Source organism: Geotrypetes seraphini, chromosome 11 (assembly GCF_902459505.1).
Source record: "Geotrypetes seraphini chromosome 11, aGeoSer1.1, whole genome shotgun sequence".
Taxonomy (NCBI): Eukaryota; Metazoa; Chordata; class Amphibia; order Gymnophiona; family Dermophiidae; genus Geotrypetes; species Geotrypetes seraphini.
Genome location: NC_047094.1, coordinates 76,089,508 through 76,108,719, shown reverse-complemented (window position 1 = coordinate 76,108,719; position 19,212 = coordinate 76,089,508). Strand labels below are relative to the sequence as shown.

Genomic DNA, 19,212 nt, shown 5'->3' with positions numbered 1-19,212 from the left:
CCCGCTGCGATGCCTTCCTCGGTCTCTTCAGGTCAGGTAGCACAGCAGCCCATTCCTCCCGTAGTGTTTGAAAGATGCCCAAGGCCTCGAAGTCCAAGGAGCGCGAGGCCCGTGCAGGTGGTCCCATTGCTGATGCAGATCCATCCTTGCCGGCCTCGTTCCAGACCATACTAGAGAATTAATTCCTCGAGCTCTTCACCACCATGGGGCCTAAGCTTCTCTTCCAAATCCAGCCTGGGCACGGGTAGGCCTCCCCTCAGCGGTGCAACACACTCTCAACAGGGAGCAGAGTCTATGCGAGTGTCCTGGCCTGGCATCAAATGCATGGCATCACAGGGAGCAGAGTTTTCTGCGAGTGGTCTGGCATCAATGCATGCATCACAGGGAGCAGAGTCTCTGCGAGTGTCTGGTCTGACATCAATGCATGCATCACAGGGAGCAGAGTCCTCTGCGACGTGTCTGGTCTGGCATCAATGCATGCATCACAGGGAGCAGAGTCTTTGCCCTTGCCTCTGTTGGAACCGATTCACTCCGATGCAAGGAGTAGAGTCTTTGCGAGTGCCTCCACTGGAACCAATCCACTCGTTGCAAGGAGCAGAGTCTTTGCGATGTGCCTCAGTTGGAGCCGATCACCCAACGCTGGATTCGAGTCTCTCGACAACCATCCCTGCTTCAATCAACCGCTTCCATGCCCCCATCCACTCCCTGGGGGCCTCAGCGAAGATCCACATCGCCTCGCCCCATCAAGGCTGACTTCCAGACACTAGCTCGCATCACTCATCGAGGCACTCGTCCAGGCAATGCCTCGCCTCATCGGAAGCAGCCACTACTGGAGTATTCCCCACCCCGGCTACTTCACCTCCCTCCGATGCTGGAGCTGGAGGACACACTGGGATCTTTCTCACCTTCTCACGATCCTCGTCCCCATTGGATCCAGAGGCCTCGACCTCCTCGAGCCCCTCTCGAGGCCCTGCTTTGGCTGACCAACTGTCCCTTCTCTTACGTTCCTTCAACAGATGGCGGCAGATCTGGACATTCCAACTGGACACAGGGTCCAAGTTTTCGAAGGAATATCTGGAGACTATGTGCCTCACTCAACCATCAGCTGAATCACTCAAGCTCCCCTTGCACAAGTTGCTGGACCAGACCTTTGTGCGGTTGCCTTGAAACACATTACTCATCCCTGCTGTTCCGTGCAAATTGGATACCAGGTACCGCACAGTACACCTTAAAGGGTTTGATGGCTCCCAACTCGCTCACCAGTCCCTTCTAGTGGAGTCCTCACTGAAACGGTCTCACCCCTCCCAGGTCTATGCCACCGTCCCACCTGGCAGAGAGGGCAAGACCATGGACCGATTTGACAGAGAATTTACCAGAACTCCATGATGACTTCCAGAGTTCTGAACTACAACTTCCATTTCACTACATATTTTGAGTTCTTTCATCAGTATTCCAGAAATTCATGACCTATTTGGATCCTAGGGCACATTTCGAGTACCAGGAGGTGCTGGCCTCGTTATCCCAACTCCGGTTGCATCTGATGCAATCATCCTACGATGCCTTTGAGCTTTCGGCTCGGGCTACAGCATGTTCGGTTGCTATGCGTCGGCTGGCGTGGCTGAGGACCATCGATATGGACCCCAACCTCCAGGACAGGCTTGCCAATGTGCCATGCGCTGGCACCGACCTCTTCGACGAGTCCATTGAGGCGGCAACCAAGAAGCTCTCAGAACATGAGAAATCCTTCCAGTCCATCCTGCGTCCGAAGTCCAAGCCTGATCCTCCTCGTCCATCACGACCACCGTTGATATACCAGCGGCGTTACCCTCCTAAACAGGCTCCCCCGTCAGACAGCCTGTGAAGAGACAGCACCTTCAAAAACACCAGCAGAAGCCTCAGCCATCTACTGTCTCTAAGGCTCCACAGCCCTTTTGACTGTCTCAGAGGGTATAACATCTGTCGTTCTGCCATTTTCAGTTGCCTCTCTGATCGGAGGTCGTCTCCATCACTTTTACCATGGATGGATGACTATTACCACTGACCTCTGGGTTCTCTCCATCATCAAGGAAGGATACTCTCTTCAGTTCCTCCGGCGCATCCTCCAAGAGAGTATCCTTCCAACTTGACCCAGACCGCCCTTCTTCTTCAGGAAGCCCAGGCTTTATTGCAGCTTGTGGCTGTCAAGCCGGTTCCTCTGAACCAACAGAACAAGGGGTTTTACTCCCGGTACTTCCTTGTTCCGAAGAAGAGGGGCGATCTGCGCCCCATCTTAGACCTCAGGGTGCTCAACAAATTCCTGGTCAAAGAAAAATTTTGCATGTTGACCCTGGCATCCCCTGTATGCCCTTATCGAGCAGAACGACTGGTTATGTTCTCTGGATTTGAAGGAGGCCTACACCCACATTCCTATTCATCCGACCTCCCGCCAATACCTCAGATTCTGGGTGGGACATCTGCATCTTCAATACCGAGTGCTTCCTTTTGGCCTGGCCTCGTCACCCAGAGTCTTCAGCAAGTGCCTAGTGGTAGAGGCTGCAGCACTCAGGAACCATGGTCTTCAGGTGTTTCCTACCTGGACAACTGGCTCATCGAGGATTCCACGTCTCAGGAAGCCCTCCTCGCGACCCAGAAGACGATTTAGTTTCTGCAGCATCTGGGATTCGAGATAAACTTCCCAAAATCCCATCTACAGCCTTCCCAGACTCTTTCCTTCATCGGAGCTGTTCTGGATTCTACCCAACCAGAGCGTTCCTCCCCTCCTCCACGCCTGGATGCCCTCCTTCACCTTTGCCACTCAGGGTCCTCTCACCCGTCCATCTCGGCGAGACAAATGATGGTTCTTCTAGGCCACATGGCCTCTACAGTTCACGTGATTCCTTTTGCCAGACTTCACCTCCAGATTCCTCAGTGGTCACTGGCATCTCAATGGTCCCAGATGTCCGACCCTCTGACTCGACACATCCAGGTCACTCCTCTGTAACAGTCTCTTAGCTGGTGGATGCTATCATCCAATCTATCCAAAGGTTTGCTGTTCAAAACCCCCCACCATCAGAAAGTCCTCACGACCGACTCGTCGACATATGCTTGGGGGCTCATCTGGATGGTCTCTGCACTCAGGGCTACTGGACCACCACAGACCGCCAGTGCTACATCAATCTCCTGGACCTCAGGGCGATTTTCAATGCTTTTCAACATCTGCTCCACGACCAAGTTGTCCTCATTCGCACAGACAGCCAAGTCGCCATGTACTATGTCAACAAACAGGGGGGCACCGGATCGGCCTCCCTTTGTCAGGAAGCCTTGAAAGTCTGGGATTGTGCAATTCGCCACAACACCTTCCTCAAAGCTGTCTACATTCAGGGGGCGGACAATGCCTTAGCGGACAACTTGAGTCGTCTCCTGCAACCTCACGAGTGGACTCTCAACTCCACGCCCCTCCATCACATCTTCTCTCGGTGGGGAATGCCTAAGATTGAACTCTTTGCGGCCCCCCACAACTTCAAACTGCCCCAGTTCTGCTCCAGGGTCTACACTCTTCATCGCCTCGAGGCAGATGCATTCTTTCTACATTCGTTTCCTCCATTTCCTCTCATTCAAAAGACCCTAGTCAAGTTGAAGTCAGACCATGCCACTATGATTCTGATTGCTCCACAGTGGCCCAGACAACCTTAGTACTCCCTTCTACTTCAACTCAGCACCAGGGAGCCATACCTTCTACCAGTTTTTCCCTCGCTACTTACACAGCATCAGGGATCTCTGCTTCATCCCAACCTGCAGTCCTTACAACTGACAGCTTGTTTCCTCTCAAAGTAACCCCTCTACAGTTTTCCCAACCCGTGAGGGATGTCCTGGAAGCTTCCAGGAAGCCTACTACTAGGCAATGCTACCACCCAAAATGGACTAGATTCTCTGTCTGGTGTGTCTCTCAGCATCAGGAGCCTCAACACTCCTCCTTGCCTTCGGTTTTGGACTACCTTTTACACTTGTCTCAGTCTGGCCTCAAGTCTTCCTCCATACGAGTCCACCTCAGTGCAATTGCTACTTTCCATCAGCCTCTTCAAGGGAAACCCCTCTCTGCTCATCCTGTGGTTTCCAGATTCATGAAAGGACTTTTCCAGGACATTCCTCCTCTCAAACCGCCTCCAGTGGTTTGGGACCTCATGTTGTTCTTTCACAACTTATGAAGCCTCCATTTGAACCTCTTCACAAAGCTCATCTGAAGTATCTCACATGGAAAGTGGTGTTTCCCATTGGCCTCACTTCTGCTCGACGAGTCAGTGAGCTCCAAGCCTTGGTTACGGATTCACCTTTGACAGTATTCCATCATGACAAGGTGGTTCTCCGCACTCATCCGAAATACCTTCCTAAAGTTGTCTCAGAATTTCATCTCAACCAATCCATCGTTCCAACAGTGTTCTTTCCGAAGCTACATTCTCACCCTGGAGAATCTGCCCTTCATACTCTGGACTGTAAGCGTGCTTTGGCTTTCTACCTAGAACGCACCAAACCTCACAGCACTGCTCCTCAACTTTTCATCTCCTTTGATCCAAACAAGTTGGGACATCCTGTTTCTAAGCGCACCATCTCCAACTGGATGGCGGCTTGCATCTCATTCTGCTATGCCCAGGCTGGATTGCCCCTTGACAGTAAAGTCACAGCCCATAAGGTCAGAGCTATGGCAGCTTCTGTAGCTTTCCTCAGATCAACACCGATTGAGGAGATTGTAAAGCTGCCACTTGGTCCTCGGTTCACACTTTCACTTCTCACTATTGTCTGGATACTTTCTCCAAACGAGATGGACAGTTTGGCCAAACAGTATTGCAAAATTTATTCTCCTAAGTTGCCAACACTCCCACCATTCCATTATGGTTAGCTTGGAGGTCACCCATTAGTGAGAATACCTGCCTGCTTGTCCTGGGATAAAGCAATGTTACTTACCGTAACAGTTGTTATCCAGGGACAGCAGGCAGCTATTCTCATGTCCCATCCACCTCCCCTGGGTTGGCTTCTCTGCTAGCTATCTGAACTGAGGAGACGCGCCCCAGTCTGGGCGGGAAGGCACTCGCGCATGCGCGGTGCGGGCGACTCGAAACTTTGAGTTTCTTCAAGCAAGACTGCTTGTGAGGTGTCCGCATCGGGGCTCTGTTGGATCACGTCACCCATTAGTGAGAATAGCTGCCTGCTGTCCCTGGATAACAACTGTTACAGTAAGTAACATTGCTTTTTAACCGTTTGGACTCTACCCCACCAAGACAAATGTAAATGGTTTCCATTGCTCACACATTTCCGTAACCTTCATCAGTAATTTTTTTTCATTAATTTTAATTGACTCATCCAATGTATTATGAATCCAGATTCCTAAATGTTTAATCCCTTCCTCTTTCCAAAGAAATGGGAATGACCCAAATAAACCCTTTTGACAATGAACATTTTATCTATCTATCTATCAATTAACATCCTATCTAGAGAAATTCTCCATTCTCCTACCTTACCAGTATGGCATTCACCCCAATTTCAGCACCGAATCCCTACTGACCTCCCTAATCTCCAAGGGTCAACAACTTCACTCCCGCAACAAGTTCGCTGTCCTCCTGCAATTCGATCTTTCTGCCGCTTTCAACATTGTTCACCACGATATTCTAATCTACCAACTCTCCGAGATCGGCATCACCTCTACAGTCCTTGAATGGTTCTCAAAATTCCTCCGCTCCCGATCCTACATTGTCAATAGGAATGGCACCTCTTCCTCCCCCTGGATACCAATCTGTGGAGTCCCGCAAGGCTCACCTTTATCTCCTATCCTTTTCAACATTTATATGACCTCTCTAAAACTCCTCCATCTATCCCCCCTTGAAACAATATACACCTATGCTGATGACATCCTCGTCCTTCTCGAGACCGACTCGAACCTCACTAATCTTTCAGAGAACATATCCTCTTGTATCTCGAACCTCCAATCCTGGGCCCACACCATCCAAATGAAATTGAATGAATCCAAGACAAAACTACAATGGCTTGGCCCAAATTTAGCTCAGCTACCCACCTCAATCCCACTGCCCTCTGGCTCCACTCTGCAGCTCGAATTCTCCAGCAAGGTCCTGGGTGTCATCATTGACTCTACATTGTCCTTCAATGACCACCTCAACTCCCTGGTAAAAAAATGCTACTTCAGCCTACACATGCTGAGGAAAGTAAGATCCTGCTTCCACCAAAAACATTTTGCCATTCTCGTCCAATCCATCATCCTCTCCAGACTGGACTACTGCAATTCTATCTTCATAAGCCTAACAAAGAAAAACCTTCACAGACTCCAACGGATCCAAAATGCCGCGGCCAAGCTTATCTTTGCAAAAAGTAAATTCGATCACGTCTCACCGCTTCTTTCCAAGCTTCATTGGCTCCCGAAAATTTCCAGAGTTCACTTCAAATGCATCTGCCTAACTTTCAAGATTCTCCACGGCATCCTTCCTCCTTTAATTCCACTTCCTTGGAATTCCTCAAATCTTAATACCACCAGATCTACCCAAAAATCGAAATTATCCTTCCCTTCATTAAAAAGCATTTCCCACCCAGGAAAACTGGGGACTTCGCTCTCCTTCAGATTCATCGAGCTCTGGAACAACCTTACCTCCCCTCTTCTAAACCTGAATGCTCTTCAACCCTTCTGTAAGCATCTGAAAACCTGGCTCTTCTCCAAAACCTAACACTCCCCCCTCTTCTGACATCCTAGCCCTCTAACTTTCTTCTCCTCTCTGATCTTTATCTAGCCCTTCCATGGAGTTCCTTTCTCATTACAATTCCTATAAACCGTGCCGAGCTCCATAACTATGGAGATGGTGTGGTATACAAACCCAAGGTTTAGTTTAGTTTAGATTTTAAAGTAAGAACCTCTGATTTACTCCACTTTATTTTATAGCCAGAAAATTTTCCGAATTTTTCAATTAAATCTAATAAGCTTGGAATGGTAGTCTCAGGATTCCTCAAATGAATCAAAATATCATCTGCATATGCAGAGACTTTATATTCCCGACCTGAATAAGGAATACCCTGAATCTCCTCCGCTTGTTGAATAGTCAATAATAAGGGTTCCAGTACAGTATCAAAAAGCAAAGGAGATAACGGACACCCTTGTCTAACTCCTTTCTTCAGCCAGAAACGGTCCGAAAAAGTATTATTTATGTATAATCTAGCAGAGGGGGAGCTATACAAGGTTTGAATCATTTATATAAATCCAGAACCAATACCAAGCCAATCCATTGTTTGATACATGAAGGTCCATTCTACCCGATCAAAGGCCTTCTCCGCATCCAAGGACACAGAGAAAGCCGGATCATTTATGGCTTTTGATAAATTTAACATATGAAAAGCCAGTCTAGTATTATTTGAAGAATATCTTTGAGCAACAGACCCCGTTTGATGCATACCAATAATATGAGGGAGAGCCTTAGCTAAGCGTAGAGCCAGTAACTTAGCCAGAAGTTTTCCATCAACATTAATCAAAGAAATAGGCCTGTAATTTGAAACCAACATAGGATCTTTATTTGGCTTTGGTAAAACAATAGTTAGGGATTCTGCCATAGTACCTGATATATAACCTTCATTCAGTTGAGTCCGATATAAATTTAATAAATTAGGTAATAGGGAACTTTGAAATGATTTATAGAACTCTACCGTAAATCCATCACCACCTGAAACGGATCCAACTCTAAGGGACTTCAACGCTGTTTGTAATTCCTCCAAAGATATAAGCCTATCAAGGGAATTTTTAATATGCTCGGGAATTTTAGGTCCCGTAATTAATTTTAAAAATTCTAATCCATCAACTTTTTTATTTGAATAAAGCTCAGAAGAATATAAAGCCTTATAATATGATAAAAATTGCTTTAAAATATTTCCAATTTGAGATTGAGTTACCTCATTCTCATCATTAATAGCCACAATCTTAACTTTCCTTTTTTGCTCTAAGATAGTTAGCTAATAATCTTCCCGCTTTATTCGAGTTTCCATAAAACAGTGCTTGCTGTACAAACAATTTTTTTCTAGCGATTTTAGAGGAAATCTCATTATAATTATATTTAGCCTTTAATAGGGCCTGCAAAGTATTTTGTTCCCATTTCACAACCAACTGTGATTCTAAGCTCTTAATAGTTTGCTCCAGATTAATGAATTCCATCTTCAGTTGTCTCCTAATGTGAGCCAAATATGAAATAATTTGCCCTCTCATTGTAGCTTTAAAGGCATCCCAAATTATCTCTAATGATATTTCCTCTGAGGAATTAAGTTGAAAATACTCTTGTTTGAAATTCCTCCAAGAATTTTCCATCAGATAGCAATGCATTATCAAACCTCCATACAGGTCTATTATTCAATCTACACTCCACCATGATCAGATAAGATCAATAGTGGCTTTCCTAATCTGTTGTACAAATGAATCAGATACAAATATGTTATCTATACATGAAAAGGATTTATGAACATGGGAATAAAAAGAAAATTCCCGAGCATTAAAATGAAGAATCCTCCAAATATCTTTCAATCCACAAGATTGAGCCAAATTATCCAAACCTAGTGATTTTAAAGTCCTATTAGGTCTTTTGTCCAACAATGGATCCATTGCTGCATTAAAGTCCCCTGCCACCACTAAATCAGAGGCAGCCAGTGGTAAAATTAGCTGTTGTAGAGTATTAAAAAATTCAATTTGTTTTGAATTAGGGGCATACACATTTATTAGCCTCAGGGTATGTTTCCTCATGCTTCCTGAACCCACCTACCGAAAGGATCTGCAGAGATTAATTTAAATGTACCCAAACGTTTTGTATTAATTAAAATTGCAATTCCTGCCTTTTTACCTACTGCTGGGGCATAAAAATAATCTTTAACCCATCCTGATTCTAATTACCAGATTCTACAGCATTTAAATGCATTTCTTGGATATAATATATGTCCGCATTCTGTTTCAGGAAATTAAAGTTTTTTTCCTCTTCACTGGATGGTTGAGACCATTAACGTTTAATGAAAACAGTTTTAAATTCATTTCCATCAATAAATCCCAAATATATGATCCAAAATAAATAACCTGTAACATCATCTTATAAACCCACCATCCTTTTCCCACCCAAATAATCCCCATCCCTCCCTCCCTCCTTTTACATTTGACACTTGCCTGAAAGCGCCCATTTAGATCAGTTACCCTAAAGTCCCAGCCAAGCCTCTCTTAAAATTGCCCTTACCAACCCAATATCCACTACTTATAGTAATAATTACTAACCCAAATAACATTTACCAATTTATCCCAAACAATCCATCTATTAATGAAGTATATCAATCATATATCTAATAAATTAATAACAAAAAAGCATATAAATGCTCACATTTAATATATGAATTATTATATACTTAATTTAGTAATTCAATAAGAATTTTCCCCACTTCTAATACCTACTACAATCATTCATCTAAAAAATTCCCATTAAAAACTATAACAATTATTCTATCAAAACTCTATCTCATCCCTTTATCCCAAATGATCTATAACCAAATCCATTTCCCAATTGACAAATTCTAAATCAAAACATATCCCCACCCCTCAATCAATAAAACAATTCAATCAATCAATATATAAAATCTTCAATTAACTGAAAAATGTAAAAAGCAATTAAGATACTAACTGTATTCATTAATACATTAACTTTAAAGCAAGTATATCAATGCCAGTGTTATAAAACTGATAAATATAAACCCCAACATACTACGAAATGCATTATATAAAATTTTATCATATGCATATACAGGAACAAATAACATATAAGAAGAATTTAAAACTTGTCATAAGCATTCAATCTATCTATATCCATTCTGAAAGTTACAAATTCAAAGTAATTATGCACTCTATAAAAACACCTACATATCACAAACTACATTTATATTCTAGAATGAGTAATATCATGAAACCACTTTCCAAAACAAACCACGTACTCAGTCAACCCAATTCTATTTTCTATAGTCTTCTTTGCCTCTGTTGCCTCCTCTCAGCACCTCTCGGACAATGTCTTTTCCAGTTTCATAAATGCCAAAAAAGCCTGATCTTCTCTTCTTATTTCTCTGCTGTCGTCTCTTGCCGAATCACGTACAGAGCCTTTTATCTAAAACCAGAAGTATCCATTCAGCCCAAACCTCCTTTAATCTTTATACAGTTTTTCTTAATCCAAAATGTTGTTTAAGTCAAACCAATCAGATCAAATCCTACTTTTATCCATGACACAAATATTCTTCTTTTTAAGAAAAATTTCACTGGAATGACTTTTCACTTCTCTCCAACGCAACCTAGCTTCCTGCTAGTAGTCAATAGAAATAGAACCTTTCTCTTGTCTTCCGGTGCAGTATGATAGGAGTTTCACAGATGTCAATCAAAGTATGGCGTCCTTCTTTCAAATACTGGTTAAGGGCAACTTTCAAATTTAAATGACAAACCGCAGCAGTCTATTAATTTGTGTAACTACTGTTCTCAACTATGTGAACTCCATTAGTCTGTCACACAGCTTTTCCTTTATCCTGGTTTTAATTTCTTTTCAATATAACTTTAATATCTCACAGATTTCCTTCTAACCGCTTTATTTCCTCGATTTTCCTCTTTTCATTTTACAGTCTTTATGACATTGGTTCTGCTTGTTGCAGAATGAATTCATTCAATTTTGCAGGATCATAAAATTGATAGGACCGATTTTCAAATGTAACCCATACTCGCAGGGTATACAAGTCCAAACCTAGCCCCTATCCTCAACAGGCTAGGTCTTAACTGTAACAATTCCTTTTTCAATTTTGCCGTCTTCTTAGCAAAATCTGGCACTATTAGAATCTTAGCTTCTCTAAATTTCACCTCCTTTTTTAATTTAGCCAACCGAAGTATTTTGATAGCTTGCTGGAACCTGAGCACACTAAATATTAGTGGTCTATTACCAACATATCCTTGCAGTTTTTTCCAGGAGACCTGTGCGCGCTCTCCACTTCAAAAGGGTACTTTGATGATAATGGAAATAACTTAGGAATGAATAAAATCGGATCTTTACCTTCAACATTTTCTGGGAGACCAAGGATTCTTAAGTTATTCATACAAAATCTGTTCTCCTGATCTTCCAGTCTCTTTTCCATTTCCACTAGCAGCTTGTGGTCCAATCCACACTGCCTCTGCTTGTCTTCCAGGTCTCCCACTCTATTTTCCAAATGATCTACCCTTTTATTCGCAATTTCCATCTGTTTAGAAATGTTAGAGACTTCTTCCCTCAAAACTGCAAGCTGTTCAGAATTACTTTTTACAAACTCTTTGATTGCTCTTAGATCCTATCATATTCATAGCATTAGAATCTTCAGGCAGAGAAGACCGTTGAGGGATGTACAGCATCAGGTTTTAATCTCTTTCCTTTCTCTTCCCCAGAAGCAAATGAAGCTTCCAATTTTGTTTGTCTGGTACAAGCCATTACCTCCACTCAAACACACTACAAATTATTTTCTTAGTCTTTTCTTGAGTTGAAAAATTCCTGTATTTAGTGCCTGGCCACATGGAGCTTCAAAGCTACCCAACCATGTATCAGTGCTCCCAAGCCACGCCCCCACTTTGTAGATGTTCTTGGTGTGGAAGTTGTATGCAGCTTTCTGTGCTGCTAGCATTGTTTTTAATCTCAAATATCCTGGTTTGTTTCCCTGGAGGCTTTAGTTCTGTTCCATAGGGTTTACTGTGGTATTTTGTTAAGAAGATACTGACTGGCTGCAGACTGTATCACTTAGTGATGATATCACTGGAAATTGTTCTTGTGTTCTACTCTATAGAGCAGGGGTGCCCACACTTTTTGGCTTGCGAGCTACTTTTAAAATGACCAAGTCAAAATGATCTACCAACAATAAAATTTTAAAAAACACAAAGCAGTACGCAGAGAAAATGTTAATTATCATTTGTATTTGGGGGTTTTATCAGAGGTCAAGGCAGATGACTTTAAAATATGCAATGTCACCTCAGTAACAACTATACAAAAATAGACAAATATACCCCCTCCTACTGAATTGCGATAGCGGTTTTTAGCACAGGAAGCTGTGCTGAATCCCCTATGCTGCTCTTGATGCTCATAGGCTCCCTGTGCTAAAAACCGCTATTGCGGTTTAGTAAAAGGGGCCATAGTGCAAAATATAGACAGATATAAATTCTTAAAACACTTGTCCGTTTTGAGAATCTATATTTTGCACTATTTTGATCATTAAATTGAAAATGGAATCATTTTTCTTACCTTTTTGTCTGGTGATTTCATGAGTCTCTGGTTGCACTTCTTCTGTAAAGCCAATATTTCTTTCTTTCTGCCTTTCTTTCTCTCTCACCCCTGCCCCCCTCTTTCTTTCTGCCTTTCTTTCTCTCTCCCCCTGCTCCCCCCAAGCCATCGTTCTGATTTCTCCACTTCGCTGATTCTTTCCCTACCCCCACCCCTAAGTCACCAACACGATTTCTCCCTCCTGCTTCCCCGAGCCAGACCTGGCGCATACAAGCACCGGGCCCACAAGACTTCACTTACGATGTCAATTCTAAGTCGGGGAGGAAGTTCCAGGCCAGCCAGGCAGCAATTGGCTGGGCCAGAACTTCCTCTCTGACATCAGAATTGACTTCGGAGGTTAAGTTTTGTAAGTCCGGTGCTTGTACGCGCCATGCCTGGCTTGGGAAAGCAGCAGGGAGAAAAAGATCGATGTTGCCTTTGCGATCTACTGGTTGATTGCAATCGATCATTTGGGCACCCCTGCTATAGAGCCTAACCAAATCCAGGATCTTTGGTTTCTGCTGAAACTGAATCTGCAACCAAAATTGGCTGCTCAGTTTTGGTGTCGTCCGACTGGATGTAGGCCCTCCCTGGGCCTACCTTTCAAAGTCCTGGTGGTCTAGTGGCCTCTCTGGGGAGAAACAGTTGTTCCTGCCATTTGTCGCTGCTCCATTGCAATGTGCCAAGACTTCTTGTGGTGGCCTTGCAAGATGCAGTGGGAGGCCATGACAGTCATTTTGCAGTTGGAACCAGCATGGGCAAAAGACCTACAGGTAGTTGGGCAGAATGTGAGGGTGGCAAAGTAATGGGAGTACATTTTCAGCTAAAACCTTAGAGGGGACATGATATAAACTTATAAGATCATGAAGGGTATAGAGAAAGTAGAAAGGGACAGATTCTTCAGACTAGCGGGGGCAACAAAAACAAGAGGGCATTCACAAAAATTGAAAGGAGACAGATTCAGAACAAATGCTAGGAAGTTCTTCTTCACTCAGAGGGTGGTGGACATCTGGAATGAGCTTCCAGAGGAGGTGGTAGGGCAGAGTACGATTATGGGTTTCAAAATGGGATTGGATGATTTCCTGAAGGAAAAGGGGATTGAAGGTCAGCGCTGACTTCGGAGGGAGGGCTTAAGCAAAGCCCTCCCTCCCTCCGACTTCAGTGCTGACATCAGGAAGACTTCCGTTCCGATCGGCTGTGTGCTGAGATCGGCAGTGGCGTACCAAGGGGGGGCAGGGAGGCCGGTCCGCCCCGGGTGCAGCCATAGGGGGGGGGTGCACAGCCGGCCAGGTCCCCTTACCTTTGTGGCACGTCCTCTGACCGACCAACAACAGGCCCGGTCCGACAAACCTCCCTGTCCTGTAGCCGCGAATCTAAATTACTTTCTTACAGCAGCTTCAATACTCCAGCTGCTGTATGAAGGTAATTTAGATTCGCGGCTACAGGGCAGGGAGGTTTGACGGACCGGGCCTGTTCTGTTCTCAGTCGGGCGGGGAAGCGCCACAAATGTAAGGGGCAGGGAGGGAGAAAGGGAGGAAAGGTGGAGTGGAGAGGAAAAGACGCTTAAGGTATAAGTGAGGGGGGAGAAGGACGCTGAAAAGACTTGGGGAAGACGGGGGGGAGAAGGACGCTGAAAGGACATGGGGAAGACAAAGGGGTGGAGAAGGACGCTGAAAGGACATGGGGAAGAAGGGGGGGGGGCAGAAGGACGCTGAAAGGACATGGGGAAGACAAAGGGGTAGAGAAGGACGCTGAAAGGACATGGGGAAGACGGGGGGGGGGGGAGAAGGACGCTGAAAAGACATGGGGAAGACAGAGAAGGGAGAAGAACACTGAAAGCACATGGGGAAGACATAGGGGGGTTGAAGGATGCTGACAGGACATGGGGAGAAGACGCTGGCAGGGAAGAAGACAGAGATGACAGACTATGGGGGGAGCGTAGGAAAGAAGAAGGGTGCCAGACCAATTTGGAAGGGGGGGAGAAAGGGAGAGGCACAGTAACAGAGCAAATGGAAGACGCAGAGAGAAGAGAGATAGTGGATGGAAGGAATTGAATGAGAACATGAGGAAAGCAGAAACCAGGCAACAAAGGTAGGAAACAAATTCTGTTTCTTTGGCGGGGACAGGTGGGATTTCTGTCCCCGCGCAACTCTCTAGACTAGAGCTGTCTGTATGCAAATGGCTTGCTAGCAACCTAGGACTAGGTTGAGCTGATAGATTGACATTTGCTCAGTGCTTGAAATTTTCCCAGAAAACAACACAGCATAAGGATTTTGCAGGTGTACCTTCTAATACCTTAGTAGGAAGTGATGTGATTCTTTATCCTTGGATTTAGTATCTTCTAACTTTTTTTTTCTTCTTTTCACAGTGCTGTCTTTAGCCTGAGGCTGTGGCTGTGGATTAACATCTACTGCCGTTACAAACTACTTCTTTCCATAAAATAAAATGAAAGAAAAAACAACTCCCCCCCAAAATGTATGTGTAAAGTGCAGAACTGCAGCACACCTCAAAAACACTGATTACTGTTACATGTCTCTGATTTTGAGAGTGAAGTGAGTGATAATAAGCCTCATTTTAATACATCTTTGGAACTGAACTTGGCCCATTTGACACCTGGTTTCATTGTTCATTTTCAGCTTGGAAAAGCACGAATGGCCACACTTATTTTTTTGTTTGTTTTTCCCCAGACTATAATTGATGAACTGAGGCATGGTGGATACAGCAACTTGGATAAGATCAGATACATGTTAGGAATGGACCTTTAGAACTCCCAGTTATTAAGACTTTTTTTTTTTTTTTTTTTTTTACTGCCTCTGGAATGTGGTGATCTAAGCCTGAGTAATTGGTCAACCTCCAGTAGCACAATTTGACTTGTGGACCAGATCCCTTATTTCATCAGGCTTTTTGGTCATTAGTAAAAAATTGTAATCTAAATGATCTTTCTCCAATGGCCACAGGCAGTTTGAACTCAATTTGGGGCGTGGGGGCAGCTAGAAACTTATTACAAACCTACAGAACTGGATTCTGAGGCCATAGAAAACAGTTTTGGTTTTGCTTTGGGGTGGGTCTGTTGCTTGGCTATTTTGAATTGAGTTTTACTATTGTCAAATCCAACTGCTGCAGACCTGCCGGTAACTGTTACCGACAGGTCTGCTGGTTTTTTGACAGGCCTGCCTGTCTTTTTTTTATTCATTTTTTTTCCATGTCAGATATTTTGCGTGTTACACACGCAAAATATCTGCCCCATAAAAAAAAAAAAAATTAATAAAAGACAGGCAGGCCTGTTAAAAAATGCCCCCCCCTCCCAAATTGCAGGAAGGATGCCCCCACGCACAAAATGTGGCTCCGCTGCCCCCCCTTGAAGAAAAAGCAGGAAGGATGCAGACTCCCTTTTGCCATCAGCAGCAGGTCCAGCCCCAGTCCCTAAAAAAAAAAAAATTCTCGACGCTGCCCCCCCCAATCATCATCCCCCATCCCGTGCGAATATAGTAGAGATGCCAACTCCCTCCTGCCGTCACAAATCCCCACTGCCATCGGCCTAGCCGGGCCCAGGTCCACCCCACTCCCCATACCTCAAAAAGTTGGGAGCAGGAGGGGTGCTCAATCCCTCCGTAATGCTCCTCTGTGCGAATGCAGGCGTTAGGCCCCGCCCCAGTGCATCATGTAATGCACAGGGAGGGGCCTAAGGCCCTGATTGGCTTGGGCTCCTCTTGGGAGGAGAATCCCGAGGCGCCTGAGCCAATCGGGGCCTTAGGCCCCTCCTCGTGCATCACATGATGAATCGGGGCAGGGCCTAAAGCCGCATTGCATCGCCAGAGTCCAGAGGAGCAGGAGGGACTGAGCACATCTGCTCCTAACTTTTAAGAGGAGGGGAGGGGGGTCATCATCAGTGGGCACCCCTCATCAGTGGGCACCCCTCCTGCGGTTTGTTTGGGGGGGGGGAGGAAAGGAGTTTTAGCCCGCACCGCTTGGGTGTTCGTTGGCAGCCTGGGGGTTTGTTTGGCCGGCTGCAGCAGAGGGGGCCAATGGCACCCTTCCTGCCATATGTTTAAGCGGCACAGTTTAGGGAGCATCGGGTGGCAGGAGGGAGTGGGCATCCCTCCTGCCATAAGTTGCAGGCGGTTGACAGGAGCAGTGACAGAAGATTGCTTCTCTTGTCACTACTGTCAGGGCTCTTGTCACTACTGTCAGGGCTCTCCCCTACTCAATCACTCGCTGAGCGATTGAGTTGGGGAGTTTGCATGCAAATGATTTGCACCTCTATGCAAATCATTTGTATGCAAACAAGATAGTGAACCAATCGCTGTTTTAAAATCGGCCAACAGCGACTGAATTGCTATCTTATAGTGAATCTCTGGGTCTTAGTTAAAGTTCTGACTGCTGGACCTCAGCCTGCCAAGCACACATTCTGCAATTTGCATGGTCTGTTTGTTAATTAGAGAAACACTAGAGTGTGTACAAGCGATGGGAAGAAGAAAAAGGCTCCAAACAATAATTCTCAGCAAGCTATTAGAGGCAGCCAAATCTTGTTTTAAGCTAAGAATTACTGCAAATTCCATCCACAAACTCAATTCAGTGGCTGATAAAGAGGGATGCCAGTCACAACATAAACCGATAAAAAATATTTTCCATTCAGTAGGAATGGGATATGTGCCGTTAGTTGGCATTATGCCTGCAAGACAAGGAATAATGCATTATATTATTGGATAAGTCAGCTTGTTGCAACTTCATGCATGTTTAAATTGCAGTTTTTATGCATGTTTGTTCTGTTTAGAAATATGACCAAAGTAGCTTTTCTTGGTTGACCTTTATTTCCCTGCATCTAGAAAGTTGGATTGTCTTCCTTAAGGCATGAATCTCACAGCTTCTACCCTTTGTGGTCTGTAGAGATTATAAGAGTAGATAGCAGTTAAGTTTTGTACTAAATTTGGCCTTCCATTGGAATGTGTACAGGACAGGAGAGCAACATATTAAGAAATGGTCTAACAAAATAAAGGTATGGTTTGATTTACTTGATGATTTCCATGCATGACTATTCCTTACTGTAGTCTGGCATTCCAGAACTACTGTGCAAGCTGATTGGAAGGAATTGAAGACCATGTATATTACATTCAAGATATCCCTTGGTAATTCCATCCTTTTTACTGCTTATTTTAACATCTGCTTGCATAAGTACATAACTGTTGTGAGCAAATGATTATAACTGAATTCCTGTATGTAGTTCAAGTCTTATAAGATAGCCTTCCTCTGAGTAAACAGCTGCATGACAGCATAAATTTGAGTCAAATAACCCCCTCACTATGGTAACTAAAAATATGCAAATGCTTTTATGACAGCAGTACACCAGATTACATACACAAGTCAACCATGCTTTAGTTTGTTTCTTAGCGCAATTGTTTGTGGCTCTTGAGGTAGGACTTGTTCACATCTGTTTTATAACAAATGAGATCTCTTGAGGATTTCTTTTGATAGAACACCTAAGAATGTTTCTATTCGTATTTTGTAGTTGTGTATTCAATAAAACTAGGGTTCTTCCATGTTGTGTTGAATGGTTTGTTGCTGTTTACACAAATGTGCTGTGTTGATGCGAAACCAAGAAGGAGGGATGGTGTCTGTAGTACCAAAATTCCTACTGACCAAATGACTCCCTTGTATGCTTGATAATATTATGCCTGAATGTCATCCTCTTACTGGGATTCGGTGAGTCAGAAGCTTAATTCACCTATACTTTTGTCAGGTAAAGTTTAAACCCATTTACTGTGACAGTAAAAAAACTAACACCCTGTTTTACAAAGGCGCATTAGCCATTTTACCGCACACTAAATGCTAACAAGTCCATAGACTAACATGCATGCGTTAGCATTTAGCACGTGGTTAGCACACGCTAAAATGCTTAGCACATGCTAAAATGCTTACCACACTTTTTGCAAAAGGGCCCCTAAATGCTGTTCTGTTGTACTTGCCTTACACTTCGACATGGCTTCTCTTCCGCTAAAATAAATTCCTTGTCGGCACATTTTAAATTTCTCATGAAAAAAATGGGAATTATGATGGGTGACCTAAGTAATGAGAAAAACCAAAAACAATGTAGATGAAAAGCTTGTAATACAAGCTCTGGGTGGTCATTGGAAAGTGTGTTATGGTGAGTTTTAGGGGAAAAGATGTTCATCATTTAAATATTTTTTATTTGTTGCTGTACTTTGGTAGAAAACTGATTAAAAGTTTGAAACACTTCTAGAATGATTGATATATTTTAACTTGTTTAATATTTATTAAGGTTGTGAAAATTCTAGGTCTTGTAATTTGTCCATCCTAATTTTTCTATCACTTTGTTCAGGCTTTATCTGTAATATGGTAGGCACTAAATAGTCACCTTGCCCGGTTAACTCACACTGGAAGCCTGTATCCCATACTCTGTGTTCCATGTATTCTTTTCATGAATAATAAATGGTATGATCAACCACTTTTTTATATTGTGGTTCTGTTTTTGTTGTGCTAGTTAATTACAGATTATAGTGAGTCAACTGGATTTCACATGGGATTATTGGGGTGTTTTATTATTTTATATTTATTTTTCTGTTTGTTTTCTATATGTGTATATTAAAATGCTCTTTTTTCACAAAAAGTAGTATACTAAATCCAATAAATCAAACTTTCTTTTAAGAATTTGTCAGAGGTGACTGCCAGAATAATTAGCCTTTACCAATTATCTAGGTTTTGTATCTGAAGTTAAAAGTAGACTTAGTAGTTCACACTTAATGAAGTACAGGGGATCCTAGTATTCACATGCCCCTTCCTTCCTCTACCCCACAAAAAAAGAAAATTGATTTAAAAATAAAAGGTATTTTGGTAACTTTCTCATGCCTTGGTTGACAGGCAATATACCCTCTCTTTTACAAACGCATAGCGCAAGTTCTTG

At 43.7% G+C, this 19,212-nt stretch overlaps 1 protein-coding gene across 2 annotated transcripts in view; it reads left to right on the top strand.

Moving 5' to 3' along the window:
* The window catches only part of LOC117369139 (serine/threonine-protein phosphatase 2A 65 kDa regulatory subunit A alpha isoform), a 204,379-nt gene extending 185,615 nt beyond the window's left edge, over positions 1-18,764 (top strand). For both annotated transcript variants that reach the window (XM_033963184.1, XM_033963185.1), the window contains one exon: positions 14,662-18,764. In XM_033963184.1, the coding sequence (XP_033819075.1) occupies positions 14,662-14,678 (17 nt within the window). In that variant the 3' untranslated portion in view covers positions 14,679-18,764. The remainder of the gene's footprint in view (positions 1-14,661) is intronic.
* Positions 18,765-19,212: the final 448 nt, after the last annotated feature.